General features: G+C 39.8%; 1 protein-coding gene across 2 annotated transcripts in view; it reads right to left on the reverse strand.

Annotated features, from left to right (window-relative positions):
• LOC124866820 (protein TANC1-like) overlaps positions 1-22081 on the reverse strand; it is a 45333-nt gene that overhangs the window by 8499 nt on the left and 14753 nt on the right. For both annotated transcript variants that reach the window (XM_047362784.1, XM_047362783.1), the window contains 13 exons: positions 16294-16410; positions 15835-16125; positions 14954-15057; positions 10209-10440; positions 9302-9468; positions 7072-7380; positions 3121-3321; positions 2831-2934; positions 2637-2745; positions 1755-1877; positions 1416-1652; positions 981-1190; positions 693-774 (listed from right to left, as the gene is read on the reverse strand). In XM_047362784.1, the coding sequence (XP_047218740.1) occupies positions 693-774; positions 981-1190; positions 1416-1652; positions 1755-1877; positions 2637-2745; positions 2831-2934; positions 3121-3321; positions 7072-7380; positions 9302-9468; positions 10209-10440; positions 14954-15057; positions 15835-16125; positions 16294-16410 (2286 nt within the window). The remainder of the gene's footprint in view (positions 1-692; positions 775-980; positions 1191-1415; positions 1653-1754; positions 1878-2636; positions 2746-2830; positions 2935-3120; positions 3322-7071; positions 7381-9301; positions 9469-10208; positions 10441-14953; positions 15058-15834; positions 16126-16293; positions 16411-22081) is intronic.

The raw sequence follows: 22081 nt of genomic DNA on the forward strand, positions 1-22081 counted from the left end.
ACAGAGGCTCAGTCTTTGCTTTAAATAGCTTGGATTTAAATATACACAAGTAAAAATATTCTCATTAAAGGCAACATTCAATAACTGTGATGCACTATGTGCATTGCTGTCTTGGGTAATCTAAAGAGAACCTAAAATGCCTGTTTCAGTAATAAGACTTCGACATGACCATTTTACCTGCACTAATGGACCGTAACCCAATGATGCAGAGATTTCACATATATATATGATTTAAAAGGCTTTTTCATGCACCAACATTTTCGATCTCAGGACTGCAGGGGACTTTTTAATACAATTACACTGTAATGGTCCTGTAAGCACAGATGCAGGCTTCATCCAACATGCTCTCAGCAAATGGACCAGAAATGGAACAGAATCTGCATCTGTGATAGAGGTGAAAGTATTACAATTGAATAACAGCTACTCTTTGGATGCTGTAAAATCTTCCTTGATGCTTTATTTCAGTAAAATAAAACAATTTGATATCAGCCAGAGCACCACTGAGTTAGAATACAAAAAAAAGTGAAAGTGGATGCATGGTGTTATTTCTGATTTTACTATAAATTTACTCCAAAGAGGTAGAATGAGGCTGACATGTAACACTTGAGCCCTGGAGCGTGACTCCAGAACCACAGTGATGGACAAAAATAGGTGAGAAAGATAAATCTTTGTGACTGATAGGAGAAATGCACCCGTTTCTCCCCAGAGTGAGTCGTGAGCATCCATCTGCACTGCCAGCTGTTCATCTTTCAAGTCCAGAAAGCTTTTCACCACCTGCAGAAAAGAAATAACACAATTTGACAGTCTTCAATTGTTGCCTTGCTGTGTTGAAAACAGACCAAAGCACCAGCAGAGCTTGAACTAGAGAAAACAACAATCAGATTCAAAGAAAATCCTCTGCGTCTGCCGAGGACAGGCACCGTGATCTACATACAGATGAATTTCGTCAGCGTTAGAAATGTTTTTGATCTGTGCCGTACCTGCATGTGTCCCACACTGGCTGCAGCCGTGACTGCTTGCTGGGCTGCCTGTGTTTTCCCGGTTGTGGTTTCATTCCCGTGTTGCTGCTGTGGATCGGCGGGGATATCCGCTCCCCAATCCTGGCCCAGCAAGTTGATGATGATTTCTGCATGGCCTTTCAGCCCAGAATGGACCAGCGCACACTGGCCACTCTTATCAGCATGCCCCACCTGGCACAGAGGGGAACACACAGAAGGACTCTCAACCCTTATCCTGGCTGGAGCCTGTATTACACTGGCCTAGATCAGTCCTGTTTATTTCATCTCCCTCCCAGAATAGATCTTCAAACTGTGGTGACTGTAAAACCAGAGCAGTTGAGATATCTAAGAGGCAGAGATTTGCCACTGAGAAAAATCTTATTGATCTGCAGTAAACTGTGCAGAAACGACACTGACCTTCGCTCCTTTCTTGCACAGCAGGCTGACGATGTCGGCGTGTCCTGCTGCAGCCGCCAGACAAAGGGGCGTCATGCCGCTGCCAGTGGTCCCATCTATAGGAGCACCCATTTCAAGCAGCAAAGCTACCATCTCCACGTGCCCCAGGTGGGTGTGGACAGCCAGGATGGGAGCATGTCCTATCACCTCCGTACACCAGGTCACACATGCACCACCGAGCATCAGCAAACGGCTTACCTACAAAATCATTTTTAAAAAGGACAAAAATATATCTCTGACTAAAATATTTCTGGGTGGGAATATTTTTTTTTTTTTATGTGGAGCAGTGCCGTGTGTCACCTTGATGTTAGGAGTATACAGGTTCCTCAGGGAGCCCAGTGCAGCTGACAGACTATCTGTGCTGCAGTTTACCCACATGGCCTGAAGAACGCTGGAGGACACGCCAGTCTTCTTACTCAGACCCTGTGTGTGAGGAGCACAAACACACAGAGTCAGATAACACCTGCTCAGATGCGCACACCACCATCTGAATCGTGTCTCAGGAGTAAATCAGCATGAACAGCGTGGGAACCACTCACACAGACGGAACAATATTAACTGTAGGTGTTTATTTGCATCACTTATCTTGATATGTGTGTTTAATGTTTAAGTGAGGTTGTGTGGATGTACCATGAGTAGTAAGTATCTTCCCAGCAGTGGACGCTGCTCAAGTTCAGACTGAACCCAGTTTGAAGAATAAAGAGAAAAACCTCATTGGGGAGTTAGGCTAAAACAACTGAATGCTATAACACTGATTCTTACACATCATGACAGTTGTTCAAACTGTCAGATTTTTCTCACTCAGTTAATAGCAGTGCACATAGTAAAGAAGAGGTGACAATGTTTGTTTCATTAATATGGTAAAAATGTGAACAATTTTATAACTACACTCCAACTGCTACTAATGTTGATGTTTGGGATGTTTTAGAGGCATATTTTCAACTGAATGGGCCCTGCTTTGACTCAGAATTAGCATGATTTCTCCATGAGATGCATCTCGGATGCTTCGAACAGGCATTACTCTGACCACTGTCTACTACAAATAAATACTGACTGCTTAGAAGCCCACACAATCTTACCTCGCATAAACTAATGATTTTAGGACCAGAGTGAGACATTCTTACCTATGTGTCCAGTAATAAGCCTAAAGTTAAACACAAACCGCTCAAAAGTGTTGTTTACTTTGAATATGTGGGCTTTGAGGATGTGGTGTCCCAGTTCCATAGTCTGCTGGCGGTTTAGCTTTCCCTCCTGTCTGGAGAACATGAAGGCCAGGAGAGCATGGCCACTCCTGTAGACACACACATGCAACAAGTTGATTATTTCAGTGCTCAAATCCCAAAACTGACGTATTATAAACTGACTTTCAGGCTCACCTCGGATCACAAAGAAAATCTGTGCTTTCTCCATCAGCTCTCCAAACCAACCACTCTCTGAAGGAGGGATGGCACAGCATCCGAGTGCCATCCCTACGCCTGACCTTCAAGTACAAAACAATAATTCTAAAGCATTAGTCAAATTAAAGGATCTGATGATCAAGTATTGCACCCTTAGTGTAAAAAGAAGCCTCTCAATTACTAGATTTAAGTCCCTAAACACCAGATCCGATCCAAACAAAGGCTGAATCATTATTGATTCTTCTATGAAGTAACATCAGGGATCTTACCATGAATCCAGCCAGACTGTCTAATCTCTGCTGGAAGTCGTTCCACTCCAGCTCCCCCTTAACACTGCCTGCGTTCAGTGCCCTGAACATTTGTTCATCAGTCAGTGGGTGCAGAGACGCCAGTGCCACATTTAGCACCGGAAGGACCTGCTCAAAGACGTCTTTATCCGGAAAGCTCACACGGCACATCAGCAGGTACACCTAACAGACAGGCACAAGTCATTGAGACCGTAATAGATTTTACATTTAAAACATGAAGTTTTATGTAGATTTGATACCAACTAGTTACCTTACAAATATTGCTGTACAGTAAGTCTGACTGTTTTTGCATTGATGCATCAAATATTCTGCTGGTGGAAACGTATACTTGTGCATAGTGCTGCATTTGACTTGAAAACTCTTCCATGTCAGATGTTTGTCTCATATGGGTTCATTGTAAACACTAATTAGATCATCTGGACCAAGGAAAGCATCTGCTGCGAAGGGAAACAACAGAAGCTTGTCAGCACGTTGTCCCAGATCTTGTCTTTCAGCTATCCGGATTGTTGTTGGAAGGTTGGAAATATATGCAGAATATACCGAAGGTGGATCTATATATATAGCTTAAAGTAACACAGAAAGAAACGTCTTGTGGAATTTCTATATTGCCTGGTATGTTAAAAAAAAATCTATGAATGCATAGAAACTCTTGGCACATAAAGCATACAGTCTATTCAGTAGCAAGGGTTCCTTTTTCCCCTACATTTTGTTACGTTAAACTGTTTCTAAAAGCAATTTGCAAATTGTGTCCTGTTGTTTTATCGCAAATGTCAAATTTAAACATACTGTAACAGGTATATAAATAGTCACACCCTTTGCCTTAATGGTCATCTTTGAGATTTGATTCAGTTCATTGAACAAAACTTTAAGTGTAGCACACTCTAAGGTCTTACAGTTGACAGTATTTCACCACACAAACCAAGCAGTGAAGTCAGAGAAATTGTTTGTTAAGCTCCTTTACTGGACTGTGTGGAGGCACAAATCTGGTAAAGGTTACAAATACAATTTCTCCAATAAAAATGCCCCAAATGCCACTGTGGTCTCCATTATTTGGAAACTGAAGAAGTTTGGAACCAGCAGAACACGCCTTAGACCTGCCTGAGGAAACGGATCAACCCTAACTGATGTAATCAGGGAGGATTACTTCCTTAGTCAGGGAGTTGATCAAGAATCCAGTGGTCACTAAGGTTGAGCTCCAGTGTTCCTTGGTTAGGTAGGAGAGCCAACCTGAAGCCCAACTACTGATCACTAATCAGGCTTTAGAAACACATATCGGCTATGATTAAAATCAAAATGAAACGTTTTGGAATGAGTCGGAAGCATCATGTCTGATGAAAAACAAGCACTGCTCATCACCTAGTCAACAACTTCCCTTATAATGCTGGCAGCATCTTACTGTGAGGATGATTTTCTGAGGCAAAAACCGTGCAACTAGCGCCATCGAGCAGGGGTGTTCAACTTGCATGTTTTAGATATGTCCCTGGTCCAACATAGCTGATTCAAATGGCTGAATAAGCTCCTCAGCACGTCATCGAGTTGAACAGGATCCTGCTAATGACCCATGCATTAGTCAGATGTACTGGACCAGAAACACATCTACAATAGTAGTGTCCAAACTTTTTGCCACAGGGGGCGAAACTGTCAAATTAAAAGTACTAGCATTACGGGTTTTAACACTATGTAAAAAAACACACAAATCGGTTTTGTTTTGTTACGTTTAAAAAAAAGGTGAAAATACTGATCTTTTCCACTTATGCATTTTACTCGCAGTTAAAGCTAGATATAATTTCCTTATCTTACGTACAAACATTAATCTATATAAGTTGTTCTTTGATAATAGATGATGTTAATACAAAATGACTGTGCTAAATACATATTTATGAAATTGTGCAGAATTAATTAGTAGCTGTAACCCAAATTGCAACACAGAGAGATTAGTCTAATGGTGTGGTGTCAATATCTGTACGCGGGATGTTAAAAGTGCCTGAAAGGTTATGAATTCAGGCGCCACATTGACAACAGGTAATTATTTTTCTGGGTCTCAGGAGAATCTATATAATGTAGACATCCATAAAGCTTTCAATTTTTGCCCTAATTTGGCCCAATTACAGCCTTGACAACTATGGGTACTGGATGCATTAGATGGTTTTCATCCTTTTTAAAACTAAAATCTCCACTATCTCTTTATTCTAGGAGTTCATAAGGCCGATCAACACATTAATAACCCTCAATTCTTTTCCACATTCATCACACAATCATTATGCTTTTAAGCCTATGTGAGTAAAACAACACTTGCTCATCTGATGTACTAATTTCTTAACAGTGTTGATTATGTTGTATCACAATGCTTATGCCATTTACCTTTGTTGCAGTTTACTATCTCTGGCATTCTGTACAAAGTTTTTGATCCTGTCATGTTATCTTTAATAATCCGAACAGCGTGGGGGTAAGCTTCTTCCCTGTTTTCATAAAAGAAAAGGCCAGAACAATAGCAGGCTGCCAGCATGATTTGTGCGTGGACACTAATTACTTCAACTTTAGGGAATTTTCTGACAGGCAGCTCACCAGGGTGACAGATGAGTATTAAGACATTACACTTTAGCCAATAAAGAGAGAAGGGCAGCTTCGAAAATACACCTCAATTAACTGTACTTTTTTATTTTTATGGAATTAAACATTGTTGATTGCACACTAAATATAACAATAACTTAAAAATTGAAAGAAACATCTGTCTACCTCTATGAGTTGTATCATTTTTGCCAGGAACAATCTAACACACCTTTAGGCGAATTTATACCCCTTAAAGTCAACTTTGCATATCTTTGCAAAATAGCTCAAACTCAGTCAGACTAGATGGAGACCATTTGGTGACAGCAATTTCACAGTCTTTCTGAAAATTCACAACTGGATTTAGGTATGGACTTTGACTCGACCACTCTAAAACATGCATGTGCTCTGAGCTAAACCATTTCATTGTAGGTCTGGCTGTGTGTTTGACGTAGTTGTCGTATTGGAAGGTGAACCTCCGCCCTGGTCTCAAATAAGTTTCTTCTAGGGTTGTCCTGCATTTAGCTCCATCCATCTTCCTATCAACTCTGACTAGCTTCCCTGTCCTTGCTGAAGATAAGCATCTGCACAGCATGATGGAGCCACCACCATGTTTCACCATGGCGATGGTGTGTTCAAGGTGATGTGCTGTATTCCTTTTTTTTTTTTTTTTTTTTTTTTACCACATGTCATTTGGCATATAGGCCAAAAAGTTCAGTTTTGGTTCTTAACTGAATAGAACATAGTCTTCGGCATGTTTACTGTGTCCCCACTGGGAAGTGGAAACTTATTTAACAATGGCTTCTTTGTTGTCTTTCTTCCCTAAAGGCTGAAACCCTGAACTACATGACTAATAGTTGACATGTCAACAAATTTCCCACCTGAGCTGTGGATCTCTGCAGCTCCTTCAGAGTTACAATGGCCCCTTTGACGTTTGTAGTGAATTCTCTCCTTTTCTGGCCTGTCAATTTACAGAGACGGCCGTGTCTTTTATGTCTCCAGCTTTGCTATATTACGTCCATTTCAAGTAATCATTGATTGATAGATTTTTTGCTCTGTAAGATGTTTAAGGCTTGGAATATTGGGATATTGTTTTAGAATCTAAACCTGTAAGGGTAAGTATGTGATTTCTGAAAGCAACTGATTGTTTGGATGTATTTTATTTAAGGGATTCAATGTAAAGTGGGAAAATACAAGTACAAGCCACACTTTTCAGATTTTTATTTGCAAAATAGGAGTGAAAAAATAAAGGTTTGTGGTTGTAACATGACAAAATAGGAAAATGTTCAAACGGTGTGAATAGTTTACATGGTGCTTTTTAATCTTTTGCAAGGTAGCATCTGGTGATAAACTCAAATGTCTGACCTCTGACAGGGAGACGGGCACAACCAGGTAGTTTCCTCCTTTCAGAGTCAGGTGGCCTTTGTGGAACAGATCCAGAGTCAGCTGAAGATAGAGGATGGAGCCATGGCTCCGGGTAGAGAGGTTGCTGCTGAACTTGCTGAGGAGCAGAGGATCAGGAGCGGAACCTGTTGGCGTGGTAACATTAGCAGCAATCTGGCTGCTACCGCTGACCCGGTGATGGATGTAGTCGCTCAGGTCGGCGCCCAGATCACTGCTGTCTGGCAGGATGTCCAATGAAATGCCAGAGAAAGGAAGGAGCGTGGTGATTTCCTGCAAAAGAGGAGGGCTGTTTAACTATTGGTTTGATACATATACCTCCGTATTTAAAGAAGCATGTATTTGGCACATTAGCTGAACATAAAAGCACCAAAATCTGGAGCTGTTATTCAGATGCTGTTATCTCTGACTCATGCAGAGCCATGGGAAGGAGTACAGTAAATAGTGTGACAATGACTCAAGCTCCAACATTGCTCACTGGCATCTCTCAGATTCAAATTTCAGCTTCTCTCTTGCCATCTTCAGCTGCTCAGTGCTGGCTAAAACAGAGTAAAAAAATGTTGCTCGGTCAATAAAGTGCTTCAATTAAAGAAGACTGACATTTAGTTTCAGCAACACACAGTACATCCCTGGTTGCAGATTGCGCTTTATTTATCCGTTTCACTGCACTGGGAAATATCAGCGTTTATAATTAACTGTAGCACTTCCTATATATTGAAGATGATGATGATGCATGGGTAAAATAATAGTTGTTTTTTCCCCCGTGAAGTTTTTATGTCTATTTTTTTCCGTCTTCTGATACTTCTTGAGGACAAGGACTCTAACATATTTTGTATACTTCCAAACACTAACTTAATTATGTAATCATCTGGCGAGCGGTCACGCTCCATACTCCCAGCAGACTCTTGCTAGCTTTACCAGCCATTCAGGGTGTAATCCATGCAAGCGTTGGGCTTGGCTTCGATATAGGACAGATGTGTCTGCTGTTTGGTGAGATTACCAACCAGACTGAGAAAATGCATCAGACTACAGAGAGCAGTGGTGCAATACTCTGAACTCCAGTGCCTAGAACTGTGGTAGAAAGAGCACAACATGCTATGCACTATGCAGCAGTTTAAGCAGTGCCGGTGTCCAACTTTACAAAAAATAAGAAAAGATTTGACACAATTTTGAGACATTTGTCAGTGCTCATTTACCTTGGAATGATTAGCAGAATTGTACACAGGCAAGGGTCTATATCATTTAACAAGATTCACTCAGCAGATTTTAAACATTTATTTGTCCTAAGGCCGCGTTCACAATGAAATCTGCAGATTATGCAGAGTAACTTGTACATTCTGTGTGGGAAATAACACAAAAATCCAATCGGGTGATTTTATCTAAGACTGCCTTTTCTTTGCAAGACAGCAGTGGAATAAAGCAGGTTGTTTTCTCAACAAGGTGAGAAAAGAGGTGCACAGTAGGACGATTATTTGTCATTTTGAGATAATCAGCGTGGACTATCTCTTGAGGGAAGCGCAGAAACAACTGCATCGCAGACAGCCTCGTCAGTGTGAGTAATGTGGAAAAATGTTTTTTCAACTACCTTTTGGCATTTATTTAGATGACAGTTGCAGAATGGATTTACTTAAGTAAGAAAAGACGATGTAGACACAAATGTGTTGGATGCCCATTTGAGCGTGACTGTTTCTGTCAAACATTTTTAAATGTCTTATTTCATCACGAGAACAGCCGGCTGGAGAACTATCAGTATAAAATACAGATAGTTCTCCAGCCAACTTTTGACAGGACACCTCAGTAATAAAAAAAACAACGCTATTTTTACTTATTCGAGTTTATTTTGACCACAGAGTGGGACTGAGTGGGTGGGAAACGGGAAACACAGATGTAGGGAAGCAGAGTAGGAGGCAAAAAATCTTTTTAGCTTATGTGCACGGTGAGTAATATCAACCTTAAAGAACAGGCGCCACCTTGGAATGCATTATTAAGATTTTTCAAGACATGACTGTATGATATGACAGTCAATGACCGAGCCTAAAATACAGGTAGAGAAGCAGGTTTCACACATAGTCTGAACTAGAGGCAGTTCATGTGTCTCTAGTGTTTATGGGGGATATTTTGGGGTTATTCAGAGGAATAAAATAGAACAAAGCTATTGTACGCTGCTAACGTTATCCATCGCACACAGACTCACCACCAGCCCCGTCCTGACTGTGACCACCAGCTTCAGCCAGTGAGGAAACTTGGAAATTATTTTGGTGATGAAGGTAGCAACTGTGTCCCCGTAGTCCGGCTTGTGAAACTCTGCTTCATTAAGACTGTCGACCAATATGATGTAGTCTTCCTCAGGTAGCCTTCGTTCTGAAAACACGAGGGAGAGAAGAGATGGAGAATGATGCACAATATCCTGACATCAATGTTTTTACCCTTGTAAATGAGTGAGATGTTAATGAGATTGGTGCCTCTTTCTCTAACAGCACAGGATATAATGAGAAAAGGGTAAATGGTTGATGTATGTTCAGCTGAAAGAGGCTAGAGATCATTGTTGTTAACCGACTCGATACACGACTTATCCATCATGTTTCACATTATCGAAGATGTCAAACCATCTTTGCGAGTCCAGACAACCCACACCCACTCATACGAGGACCCTCTCCTTTTTTTAATTTTATTTCCCAGACCTCTTTAATAGAGATGAAATAGACAAAACACTCCTCTACTCTGTAGAGGGCCTCGCTATAATAACACATCCATCTAGCTGACTAACTGCATCATGAAAAACTGAGCCGGTTAATGAGCCCACAACATCCGGGGCCCCCTCGAAAGTATTTGGTGACCTTGAAATCCTGCGGGAGGCTGATGATTCACCAGGGCAAATATAACACTCATTGTTCCTCCGTCTAAATGACAAAAAATGCATCTCAATGCCCTAATGTTTCTAATCGTTGACCTTAACTAGGAAAAAATTATTCATAAGTGATCATTAAAAGGCTATTTCACATAGGACATGGAAGCGGGAACCCTTATAACACCTGAAAAATGATCCTATATAAAGCCAAAAGTTATGTAGATTTCAGCATCACATTGTTTTTTCTCCATACCTTTGCGTAAGCTGGCTAGAGGCTCGAGGACACCCTTCCTGAAGGCAGCGATGGGATCTTGAACGCAGGAACGCAGGCTAAGCTGATTTTGTAGATGGGGTTCCTGTGCCAGCAGTTCCTTGTACGGGGCAAGCTGAGGCGCTCTGGCCAGCAGGGCGGCGACACTGTGGACAAACTCCGGAACCAGGCAGGTGTATGTGTTGTCTGCCTGGCATAAGTGGTAGGCTACTACCTGGCAGGGGAAAGCAGAAAGAATTGTGTAAAGCTGAAGTGCGATCTGAACCACCTTTTTCAGAATAATTAATTAATGTTGTTGGCAATATCTAGTGGAAATAGAAGAAGCTGTAAATGTGAACGAAGGTGGACGAGGACACAAAAGGAATGTGTGATTTACGCGCAAAATAAGCAACAGGACACTGGAGTTCTGATGAACGTAAAGATGATCAGAGGTGTCAACAAAAGAAGCTACTGAGAAAAATATGATGTAAAATTGAAACCACACTGGGGATGGACGTTGCTGGATGTTTCAATATTTCAATCATTTATCTATCTTCACTTACAGTATCAAAATAAAGAATAAAAAGTATTTTTGCTGTTTCTGTTTACAGATAAAAACGAGTAATGCACCTTTGGAACCTTTCCTTTTTACTGGAAATGCAGAATAATTGTCAGAATTTTTTAAGTATACTGACATGAACTTTGAGAATATCTTGAAAATCAAACCTAAAATGTTTTGTTTTTCTAAATCCAATGTGTTCATGCAATATATTGATAATGCAAGTAAAGCAAAAAGGACAGTTTTATTTGCAGTCACTTCTTTTTGGGTAGCGACGTCTCCAGTTTGCCCCTTTGCCAATTTGTTTTGTACCCTCACACTGGTCTTCTCATCAGTATCATGTTTAACAGGATTTTGTGAAAGAAAAAAGGTTTAATATTCTGTGAAATAAGCAAATGAAAACCTCTACTACATTGTGTGGGTGTCTACTTTATGTTTTGGATTGGGATTACAATTTAAAGTGAAATTGTTGAATAAATGTTACAGATACCATCATTATAACTGTTTATATTCATATCTTAAGGGATTTTAGTGGGAGTAAGAATAGCTGTAGCTTCTCTGTAAAAGCAGTTAGATCAGGTTAAAACATTTCCATTTTAAATGTTTGTATAAATACTGTAAGTACAGCATTTTTACTCAGGGTTATCAGACTAGGGGAATCTACCCTCCTGTGCCTACTATTATCCACTGTTCATTGGTTGTTATGTATTTTTGATCAGTTATGTAAAAAATAAACAATCAAATACTGAAATCCCACAAATCCAGTAGTCAAGTCCAAAATCCAAAATTACCTGGCAGATGTAGATTTAAAATAATCGTTTTAGCAAGATGTTTTTTCTGACTGAAAGCAATGTTAACATTTTGAATTAGCCCAACCAGGGATCTGTGGAGGGAACTAAAGAGGTGATAGCAAAAAGGCCTTCAGACCTTAAAGACTTAGAGCTCATCACCAAATATAAGTCCTTAAAATAACAGCAGAAAATGCAAAAAACTGGTCACCCACTATAAGATGCGTTTGATTGCTAAAATTTCCAGTAAAGGTTATTCCATATGTTCTTGAGAAGTGTATTAGTAATTTTCAACATGTAATTTTAGTAAAATTTTAATAAATACAGATAAATTATTTTCAAAACCGATTTTACTTTTAAATTGATTTTGTTAGATACCAGCCTCATTTCCGATCAGAAACAAACTTCTTTGTTTACTGAATATAACTTTAAATCTGCCAGGTATATGAATAATTTTGGACATAACTGTATACTCCCTGTTCCCATTGAATGTAGTTCTGTTCCCTGTTTGAAAAAGTGGACATCTTTAAAATATAAGAGGTTATGACCCCTTTTTAAACCAAAATTACTGTCATTGACCTCCCGCTGAAAGAAGTTATTTATTATATCAATAGATGGTACACATGATCTCACAGTAGCTTATTCTCAGCTGGTAACACTTCTATATTATTGATAGCTATTATTACATAAATGAATGTTATGTATTTTTAGCAATAATAATCCAATAGCAAAACTGAATTCATCTAATGGCAATTTTCTTTTGCAAGTTTTCTACCCACATTTTAATAATTCAGTGACTGGTTTTGCTTGTAAATTGGAGGAGCGGAAACAAACCCGCTGTATAATCGGTTTATATTCCTTTAGAAATACCCAGAAAAGGAGCAAATTAATCTCCAAGATATGATATAGAAGTAGTAAGTGTTAATGAAATAACGGAAATATATCACGCAAGAAAATGTCTGCAGAAAGCACTGGCTTGATGAGTCATAATGTAGTTTTCTTTGGGAAACTCAGCCAGAGCTACATCCAGCGGATTACTGCAGAATTCCTCTCCCAACAAACAAACCTGAGCAAACGCAAGTTATTTTATCCAGGCAAGGGATGATAAAGAAAAGCAATGAAACCAGACCATGAAGCACTACTGATGAGGCTAGAAAAGAGACATTTATTTGTTTGAAGGTTATTCTCTGGCATTTTATTTTTTATTTTTTTTTGCAGATCTAATATATTACAGGTCTGAGCGTGAGATATGGGTAGTCCACATATAACATCATCAAAGATTTCGCTTTTGAGCAAACATCCTCACCATCACAAGCAGTCTGACTAGTTCCCATGGAAACTCTTATTGAGGCCAAGTTAGTAAATTTAGAAGCTTCTATGTCATCTATGCGATGCACTCAGCAGTGTGTTCTACATGTGCCCAGAAACAGAGACCAGCACTCTGACATTAGTGTCACAAATGTGCAGCCACAAAACTCTGTACAGAAAACAAAACAAAAAAAACCCAACAAAACAGAAATACTATAAATGTCTGTCTTTTATCACAAATCCCCTGTCAGTGCTCTGTGAAAAGCTGGATACACTCATAGATCCCTGGAGTGCTGTTTAGAATGGCTCATTTTATTATTATATTCAAAAAAACTGGTGAGACTACTGACAACAAACAGGGCAATCAAAGAAAAGACTGGGGGCATTCGTATAATATGAATGTGATTTCTTCCTTTTATCTGGTGTAACTGCAGGTGAGTCAGCAGTCTGCTCAGCAACAGCATGAGTAACCATATAGACATGTTTTGTGAGATAATGTGTGTGTGTGTGTGTGTGTGTGTGTGTGTGTGTGTGTGTGTGTGTGCGTGCGTGAGTGAGTGTAGTTGTGCTTTCTTCTGTGGACTGAATGTGCGTGTTTTCCAGTTCAATTTCTGAGAGAGAGGACAGAGGTTGGGTTTGGGCCCAGCATTAATATCTGGTTCATCTTGAGAGGTAGCAAGGTTTAAAAGCATGTAGCGCCTGGGATTAAAGGAACAGTTTCACAAACCTCTCAGTGCAAAAAAGTTGTGGTATTTATTTACTTTTCTTCTTTCTTGTTTTATTTGTGATCACAGTTTTTCCACTCTTATCAGGATTTTAGAATCTGGGATTTTTAGGATTTGTATCTCTTCCTCAGACTCATTAGTAACACAACAGGGTTTTAGATCTTTTTCCCTTTTCCATGTTTGGCCTTGTTTCTTTCATTTCTCATTTTTTTTATTGTTAGCTTCTGTTGTCATTGTTTGTTTTTAATCACCTCCTGCTTTAATCTTATGTGAAGCACTGCTTGTCACCCTTATGTATGAAAAGTAAATATAGACTGATTGATTAACCGATTAATGTTTACCTCTGAACTTTTTTTCACCCTAGAGACAAAGTCAGAAATATATCCTTCCATCCATCCATCCATCCATTTAGTCCTTGCAGCCTTGAGTGAAGTAACTAATTTCTCTTCTTGCCCTGGATGTGTGGGTTTATAGGCATCTGCATTTTGTTCACAATGCAAAAGCATCTTTTCTTTCCAACAGGAAAGAAAAGACATAATCGTATCACACCTGCCTCCCATTACTGGTGTCCCATTATTTCAGCACCCAGTTTGAATCTGAAGGTTTTATTAAGATAACACAACTTTTATTGCCCAAATCAGTTTTTTTAAAGCAATTCTTAAAACATGTTGTCCAATTGACTGATTAGGAAATTTTACTTTTATTTACATTTTAGGTTTATATTTATTGCTGATTTAGTAATCACTGATTTCTATTCTATAGAACTGCACCAAAAAGAAGAAGCTTGGATGAACCCTCACATAAGAGTGGTACAAATCTTTCTATTTAAACTCAACAGTTGTGTTGGGAATCAAAGCCATGGATTGCAACATTAAAATCCGGTACAAACTTTTCTGGAACTTTCAAAGTAAATTGCATTAACCTACTTCCGGCACAGCCAGGGAGAAGGGTAACAGCGGGCTTCCCATGATGCCACTGCCTGTATAAAACCCCCACCTTTCCAATGGATCGATCTCTTCCACACTGCTCCCCTGCGGGACTGGACAGGAGAGACACGCGCGCTAATGTATTTTTGCTGGCAAATAAACATAACTCTTCAACTGGATCCAAGAGTGTCATACGATCACCGATCATATACACTAAGTTAAGTACGAATGAATTACTGTTCGTGTATCCGGTATATTCATTCATGAACGGGGTAATTAAGGTACAAGCGTTGCTTGACTTTCTCTCTGAGGCCTGCAGTTGCCAAAACTGGGCTATAGCTTTTAGGAAGGAATTATGAGAAATGGAGAAAAAAAAATTGTTTTATTGCAGGAAAGAAAAAAATATGAAAATGTACATGCATATGTGTGTTTTTCCTATTACCTTGGCAGCTAGGCATCTCACAGCCTCCTTCCTCTGCCCTGCATTGTCAGCTGTTCCTGCAGCAGAGCTTTGGTTGGAGGCTGCTTTTCCCTGCTTGTCTCCAGCTGTAACAAGCACAACCCAACATCAAGAAATGCAGAGCTGCCATACATAAAAATAGCAAAATAAATAAACACATCAAAAATTAGGAAGTCAGTATGCTGAAAGTAATTACTTCACCTGAAAACTAGATTGGACATAAAAAAAATCAAGAAAGAAAGCCATAATCATGAACTCTAGAATGCTGCACACTGACCTGCTCCAATGCCATGATATATTCTTTGTTCAACTTAAATTGAAATGACATCATACAGTAGAAATATAAGTAAATAATGCAACAGTGCTAAAAAATAAATGCAACCCAGCCTTTTCCATTCTGCTTTGCTTTTATCCTTTAATCTGACAATACTGAAGCCTGAAAGGACGACACATTAAGAAACGTTGGCTTTGAATTTATCCCTTCCTATTTTTATAATGGAAGGTTCATCATAATTTCTTTAAAAAGTTAGAAGCACATCACAGCATGGAGCATGCACTTATGTGCACAATCCACTCACATGAGAGGTTTGTCTTTGTGTTTTTCAGACAAAAGATCAGTTTCAGTGCCACTCATGGGACGAACAAGAAAAAAACAACAATCTTCCTCTTCTTACAAAACTGCAATCAGCAGACAAACCTCAGGAGAGAACTTGAAAGAAGATTGAGTGACCCAGTTGCTAACTACTTCTCAAAAACTTTTTTTTCCCCAATAACTTACAAGAATTTGACTTCACTAGAGAATAGTATATGAATCCAGCTTGCATGACTGCACTGCTTTCCTACAATAAAGATGAGAACCTTACATTTAGGGGAGGATTTGGGGCTGTGGGAGTCGCAGGGACCTCCCTTTAGTGTTCGCATCCCATGGCAGCTGAGCGACACAAGCCGCCAGATGATGGCAGTCTTGCCAGATCCGGCGTTACCCACTATGACAGCGCCGCGGCCCTCACAAGTGCTTGTTTTCCTCAAGACCTCCTCCAGCCGTGCGAACAGCCAGTCCCGGCCGACAAAAGGTGTTTCCGCAGAGACCCCAGGGACTTCGAACAGCAACGGTTTTAGCAGTATGTCTGTTTGTTTGAATGGCACCAGTCTCCCTGCACATAATGAGTGGACAGAGTTCATGCCGTTTGAGAATGAATAATTGTATGTATCCTTAAGCTATGTGGGAATTTGAAGGTGTTGCACACAGATCTGTAGGTGCTTCTGCAGCCTACTGAATGAAAAGCTGAAAAAAAATATGCCGAGATGAAACCGTAAACTACCTTTGGATTCATCACTTGTGCGTCCAGCTGTGTCGTGCTTTCGGACGGAGCCCCGGTGCCCCGCAGCCCTTTGGTTGTCCAGATAACTCAAATCCTCCAGCCGAGTGGAGCTTGTTGCTGTGCAGAGAGAACGGGTGGGGGAAAAAATTCTGCGTGTGAGAGACATGCAGAAAATGTGTATAAAAACACTTGGATACTAAAGATATGCCAGCAATTACTGTATCCATGGAGATGTAAGACATAAACAGATACCATACAGACCAAAGGTTTGGACACACCTTCTCATTCAAAGAGTTTTCTTTATTTTCATGACTATGAATATTGTAGCTTCACACTGAAGGCATCAAAACTATGAATTAACACATGTGGAATTATACAGGTCCTTCTCAAAATATTAGCATATTGTGATAAAGTTCATTATTTTCCATAATGTAATGATAAAAATTTAACATTCATATATTTTAGATTCATTGCACACTAACTGAAATATTTCAGGTCTTTTATTGTCTTAATACGGATGATTTTGGCATACAGCTCATGAAAACCCCAAATTCCTATCTCACAAAATTAGCATATCATTAAAAGGGTCTCTAAACAAGCTATGAACCTAATCATCTGAATCAACGAGTTAACTCTAAACACCTGCAAAAGATTCCTGAGGCCTTTAAAACTCCCAGCCTGGTTCATCACTCAAACCCCCAATCATGGGTAAGACTGCCGACCTGACTGCTGTCCAGAAGGCCACTATTGACACCCTCAAGCAAGAGGGTAAGACACAGAAAGAAATTTCTGAATGAATAGGCTGTTCCCAGAGTGCTGTATCAAGGCACCTCAGTGGGAAGTCTGTGGGAAGGAAAAAGTGTGGCAGAAAACGCTGCATGATGAGAAGAGGTGACCGGACCCTAAGGAAGATTGTGGAGAAGGGCCGATTCCAGACCTTGGGGAACCTGCGGAAGCAGTGGACTGAGTCTGGAGTAGAAACATCCAGAGCCACCGTGCACAGGCGTGTGCAGGAAATGGGCTACAGGTGCCGCATTCCCCAGGTCAAGCCACTTTTGAACCAGAAACAGCGGCAGAAGCGCCTGACCTGGGCTACAGAGAAGCAGCACTGGACTGTTGTTCAGTGGTCCAAAGTACTTTTTTCGGATGAAAGCAAATTCCGCATGTCATTCGGAAATCAAGGTGCCAGAGTCTGGAGGAAGACTGGGGAGAAGGAAATGCCAAAATGCCAGAAGTCCAGTGTCAAGTACCCACAGTCAGTGATGGTCTGGGGTGCCATGTCAGCTGCTGGTGTTGGTCCACTGTGTTTTATCAAGGGCAGGGTCAATGCAGCTAGCTATCAGGAGATTTTGGAGCACTTCATGCTTCCATCTGCTGAAAAGCTTTATGGAGATGAAGATTTCATTTTTCAGCACGACCTGGCACCTGCTCACAGTGCCAAAACCACTGGTAAATGGTTTACTGACCATGATATCACTGTGCTCAATTGGCCTGCCAACTCTCCTGACCAGAACCCCATAGAGAATCTGTGGGATATTGTGAAGAGAACGTTGAGAGACTCAAGACCCAACACTCTGGATGGGCTAAAGGCCGCTTTCGAAGCATCCTGGGCCTCCATAAGACCTCAGCAGTGCCACAGGCTGATTGCCTCCATGCCACGCCGCATTGAAGCAGTCATTTCTGCCAAAGGATTCCCGACCAAGTATTGAATGCATAACTGTACATGATTATTTGAAGGTTGACGTTTATTGTATTAAAAACACTTTTCTTTTATTGGTCGGATGAAATATGCTAATTTTGTGAGATAGGAATTTTGGGTTTTCATGAGCTGTATGCCAAAATCATCCGTATTAAGACAATAAAAGACCTGAAATATTTCAGTTAGTGTGCAATGAATCTAAAATATATGAATGTTAAATTTTCATCATGACATTATGGAAAATAATGAACTTTATCACAATATGCTAATATTTTGAGAAGGACCTGTACACTGAACAAAAAAGTGTGAAACAACTGAAAATATGTCTTATATTCTAGGTTCTTCAAAGTAGCCACCTTTTGCTTTGATTACTGCTTCGCACACTCTTGCCATTCTGTTGATGAGCTTCAAGAGGTAGTCACCTGAAATGGTTTTCCAACAATCTTGAAGGAGTTCCCAGAGATGCTTAGCACTTGTTGGCCCTTTTGCCTTCACTCTGCGGTCCAGCTCACCCCAAACCATCTCGATTGGGTTCAGGTCCGGTGACTATGGAGGCCAGGTCATCTGGCGCAGCACCCCATCACTCTCCTTCTTGGTCTAATCGCCCTTACACAGCCTGGAGGTGTGTTTGGGGTCATTGTCCTGTTGAAAAATAAATGATGGTCCAACTAAACACAAACCGGATGGAATAGCATGCCGCTGCAAGATGCTGTGGTAGCCATGCTGGTTCAGTATGCCTTCAATTTTGAATAAATCCCCAACAGTGTCACCAGCAAAGCACCCCCACACCATCACACCTCCTCCTCCATGCTTCACGGTGGGAACCAGGCATGTAGAGTCCATCCGTTCACCTCTTCTGTGCTGCACAAAGACACGGTGGTTGGAACCAAAAATCTCAAACTTGAACTCATCAGACCAAAGCACAGATTTCCACTGGTCTAATGTCCATTCCTTGTGTTCTTTAGCCCAAACAAGTCTCTTCTGCTTGTTGCCTGTCCTCAGCAGTGGTTTTCTAGCAGCTATTTTACCATGAAAGCCTGATTCACACAGTCTCCTCTTAACAGTTGTTCTAGAGATGTGTCTGCTGCTAGAACTCTGTGTGGCATTGACCTGTTCTCTAATCTGAGCTGCTGTTAACCTGCGATTTCTGAGGCTGGTGACTCGGATGAACTTATCGTTTGCAGCAGAGGTGACTCTTGGTCTTCCTTTCCTGGGGCGGTCCTCATGTGAGCCAGTTTCTTGGTAGCGCTTGATGGTTTTTGCGACTGCACTTGGGGACACTTTCAAAGTTTTCCCAATTGTTCGGACTGACAGACCTTCATTTCTTAAAGTAATGATGGCCACTTGTTTTTCTTTACTTAGCTGCTTTTTTCTTGCCATAATACAAATTCTAACAGTCTATTCAGTAGGACTATCAGCTGTGTACTGTATCCACCTCCTGCACAACACAACTGATGGTCCCAACCCCATTTATAAGGCTTGAAATCCCACTTATTAAACCTGACAGGGCACACCTGTGAAGTAAAAACCATTTCAGGTGACTACCTCTTGAAGCTCATCAACAAAATGCCAAGAGTGTGCGGAGCAGTAATCAAAGCAAAAGGTGGCTACTTTGAAGAACCTAGAATATAAGACATATTTTCAGTTGTTTCACACTTTTTTGTTTAGTATATAATTCCACATGTATTAATTCATAGTTTTGATGCCTTCAGTGTGAAGCTACAATATTCATAGTCTTGAAAATAAAGACAACTCTTTGAATGAGAAGGTGTGTCCAAACGTTTGGTCTGTACTGTACAATGCAAGCTGGGTGACCTTGAGGAGACAAGATGGAGAAAGCAGAAATTAACATATTTCACATTCAGCAATGTGAAGTTAACAAAGGTTTAAAATGCTGTCACAGGACATCCGTAGATGTAGAATACATTTCTAGTTGTATTGAAAGCAAGTATTGGCTCTTCATTGCAGGATTACAAGTTACCACAAACACCAAGAGAAAGCCAACTAAGAAAACTTTCATTGAGGTTCTTAAAAACAAAAAGGCAGAATCCACATTCCTCTATCTATCCACCCACTCACAATAGAGAGGTTAGTTTTAAAGATTTTTAATCCAGGTTGCAGTGAAACGTGAGAACTAAATGTCTTATGCACCTTTTAGTCTTTTACCAAAAATAATTTGTGAATTTTTCAAGACATCTGGAAACAAAACTGAAACAAGAGAAGAGAAAAGAAAAGCTTAGCCGACTGTAAATTACCAAAGATCTAATGGCATAATGCTTGATAATATTTCAAAAATTGTTTGTAAAATTTAAGTCACCTGAGCTGTATATTACTGCATATGAGAGATTTATCAATTTTATTGTCTCAATTTAAGTAAAGCATTTGTGTTTGAGTTCCTAGTATGGATTTTGTTTGAAGTTGCAATTATGTGTGTCAACGTGTACAACCACTAACTACCTCTGGGTGTCTTAAGAGAGCAGAAGAGCCTACTTCCAAAAACAAAGCAAATCCAGTCACACCTAACTGTGGACCTTCCAGTAGTATTTCCACCAAGGGCTAAGTGTGGATTTATCTCTCCTATTAATGTGGATTTTTAGCTGAAGATTCCTACTTTAATTTACTTTATTAGGTTATTTGCATAGGGACAGTTTTTAAAATATGAACAAATACAATAAAATCCAACATTTATAGGCATAAATTACTTTGCGATGCCTGTTTTGGTTGCATAGAAACATAACATGTACCATACAATATTCAAAAATCAAATACAAATCTTAACAATCATTAAGACCATACAATACAGAAAAATAATTAATAGTAAAACTAAATTCCTTCACATTAATCAAATAATGGTGGATCAGTTATTACTAGAGGCATTGGATAGTCAACATATTACAGAATAAATAGCTCCGAGATTAACCAAAAGGTTGCTGAGCAACTGAGGACCCTTACCATATAAGCATTTAAAAATAAGTTTGATGTTAGAAATTGTTGTGACATTTTCAAAGTTTATTAGATTCAGTTTCTCAGGAAGATTTCAGGGATGTGTTCTATTTAGATTCTTGTTCAAGTGTGATTAAGTTGCTTGATTGCTGTGGGTGCTGCTTGGAACCAAGTTTTACACAATAATTTATTAGGAAAAAAAGCATCACTGAATATAAGAAAATATTGGCAGCATGATATGATACACAGTATGCAACTAGTCCAAAGGTTTGTAAATTTGCTTTTGCAACTCTGGTAGCTTAGTATGTGATCAAAAATCTGGAAATTCCCATGGATCCTTCCATGGAGATGCAGCTAAACCAACACAGAAGCTCCACCAACTCAGATTATTTTAAACGCAGATAGAGAGAGATGCGCTCTCTGGAGAGAACATCATTACACAGATATACCTTTAGATTACAAAATGTTTTTTATTAACCAACACAATCTGCACTTTGAAATACAAGGCCTAGACAATAAGCTATTACACCGTTCTGTTATTGTGTGATTGTTACCATGTGAAAAACATTTTCAGGCTGCACAAAATCTGTTCATTTCATAGTTTAGCTGCAAGTCTAACAGTTTAGTGTGAGGGAAAAACAGCGAAGAACCCGTGTTCTAGTTTAATCTGTTCGTAGTTCCCCCTCTCTCTGAGTTTAATCCAAGCGGTTTATGAATCCAAGCATGGCAGAGAACCAGCTAAATAGATTACAACCATTCCTGCTTACTGGGATGGCAGCTGTTTTCTTCATTTTCATGCTCATCATTTTTAACTTCTAAAGTTTCATATTCATAATTATTTTTGACTTACAATAAGGTGAATACCCCTTGAACTTCTTTAGTTTGTCATTTTACAAGCACAAACAACAATGTGTTTATTAGGATTTTCTGTGACAGAATGTAAAGTGAAGGAAAATGATACATGGTTTTCAAATAGTTTTACAAATACAAATTTGCAAGGTGTGATTTCCACTTGCATTCAGCCTCTCTGAGTAAATATTTTCTATTAACATACTCTGCTGCAGTTAGAGCTCTAGGTCTTTTGGGGTCTCTACCAGCTTTGCACATCTTTATTGGAAAATAGCTTCAGCTCAGTCATAGTGGATG

Source organism: Girardinichthys multiradiatus, chromosome 4, assembly GCF_021462225.1.
Source record: "Girardinichthys multiradiatus isolate DD_20200921_A chromosome 4, DD_fGirMul_XY1, whole genome shotgun sequence".
Classification (NCBI taxonomy): domain Eukaryota; kingdom Metazoa; phylum Chordata; class Actinopteri; order Cyprinodontiformes; family Goodeidae; genus Girardinichthys; species Girardinichthys multiradiatus.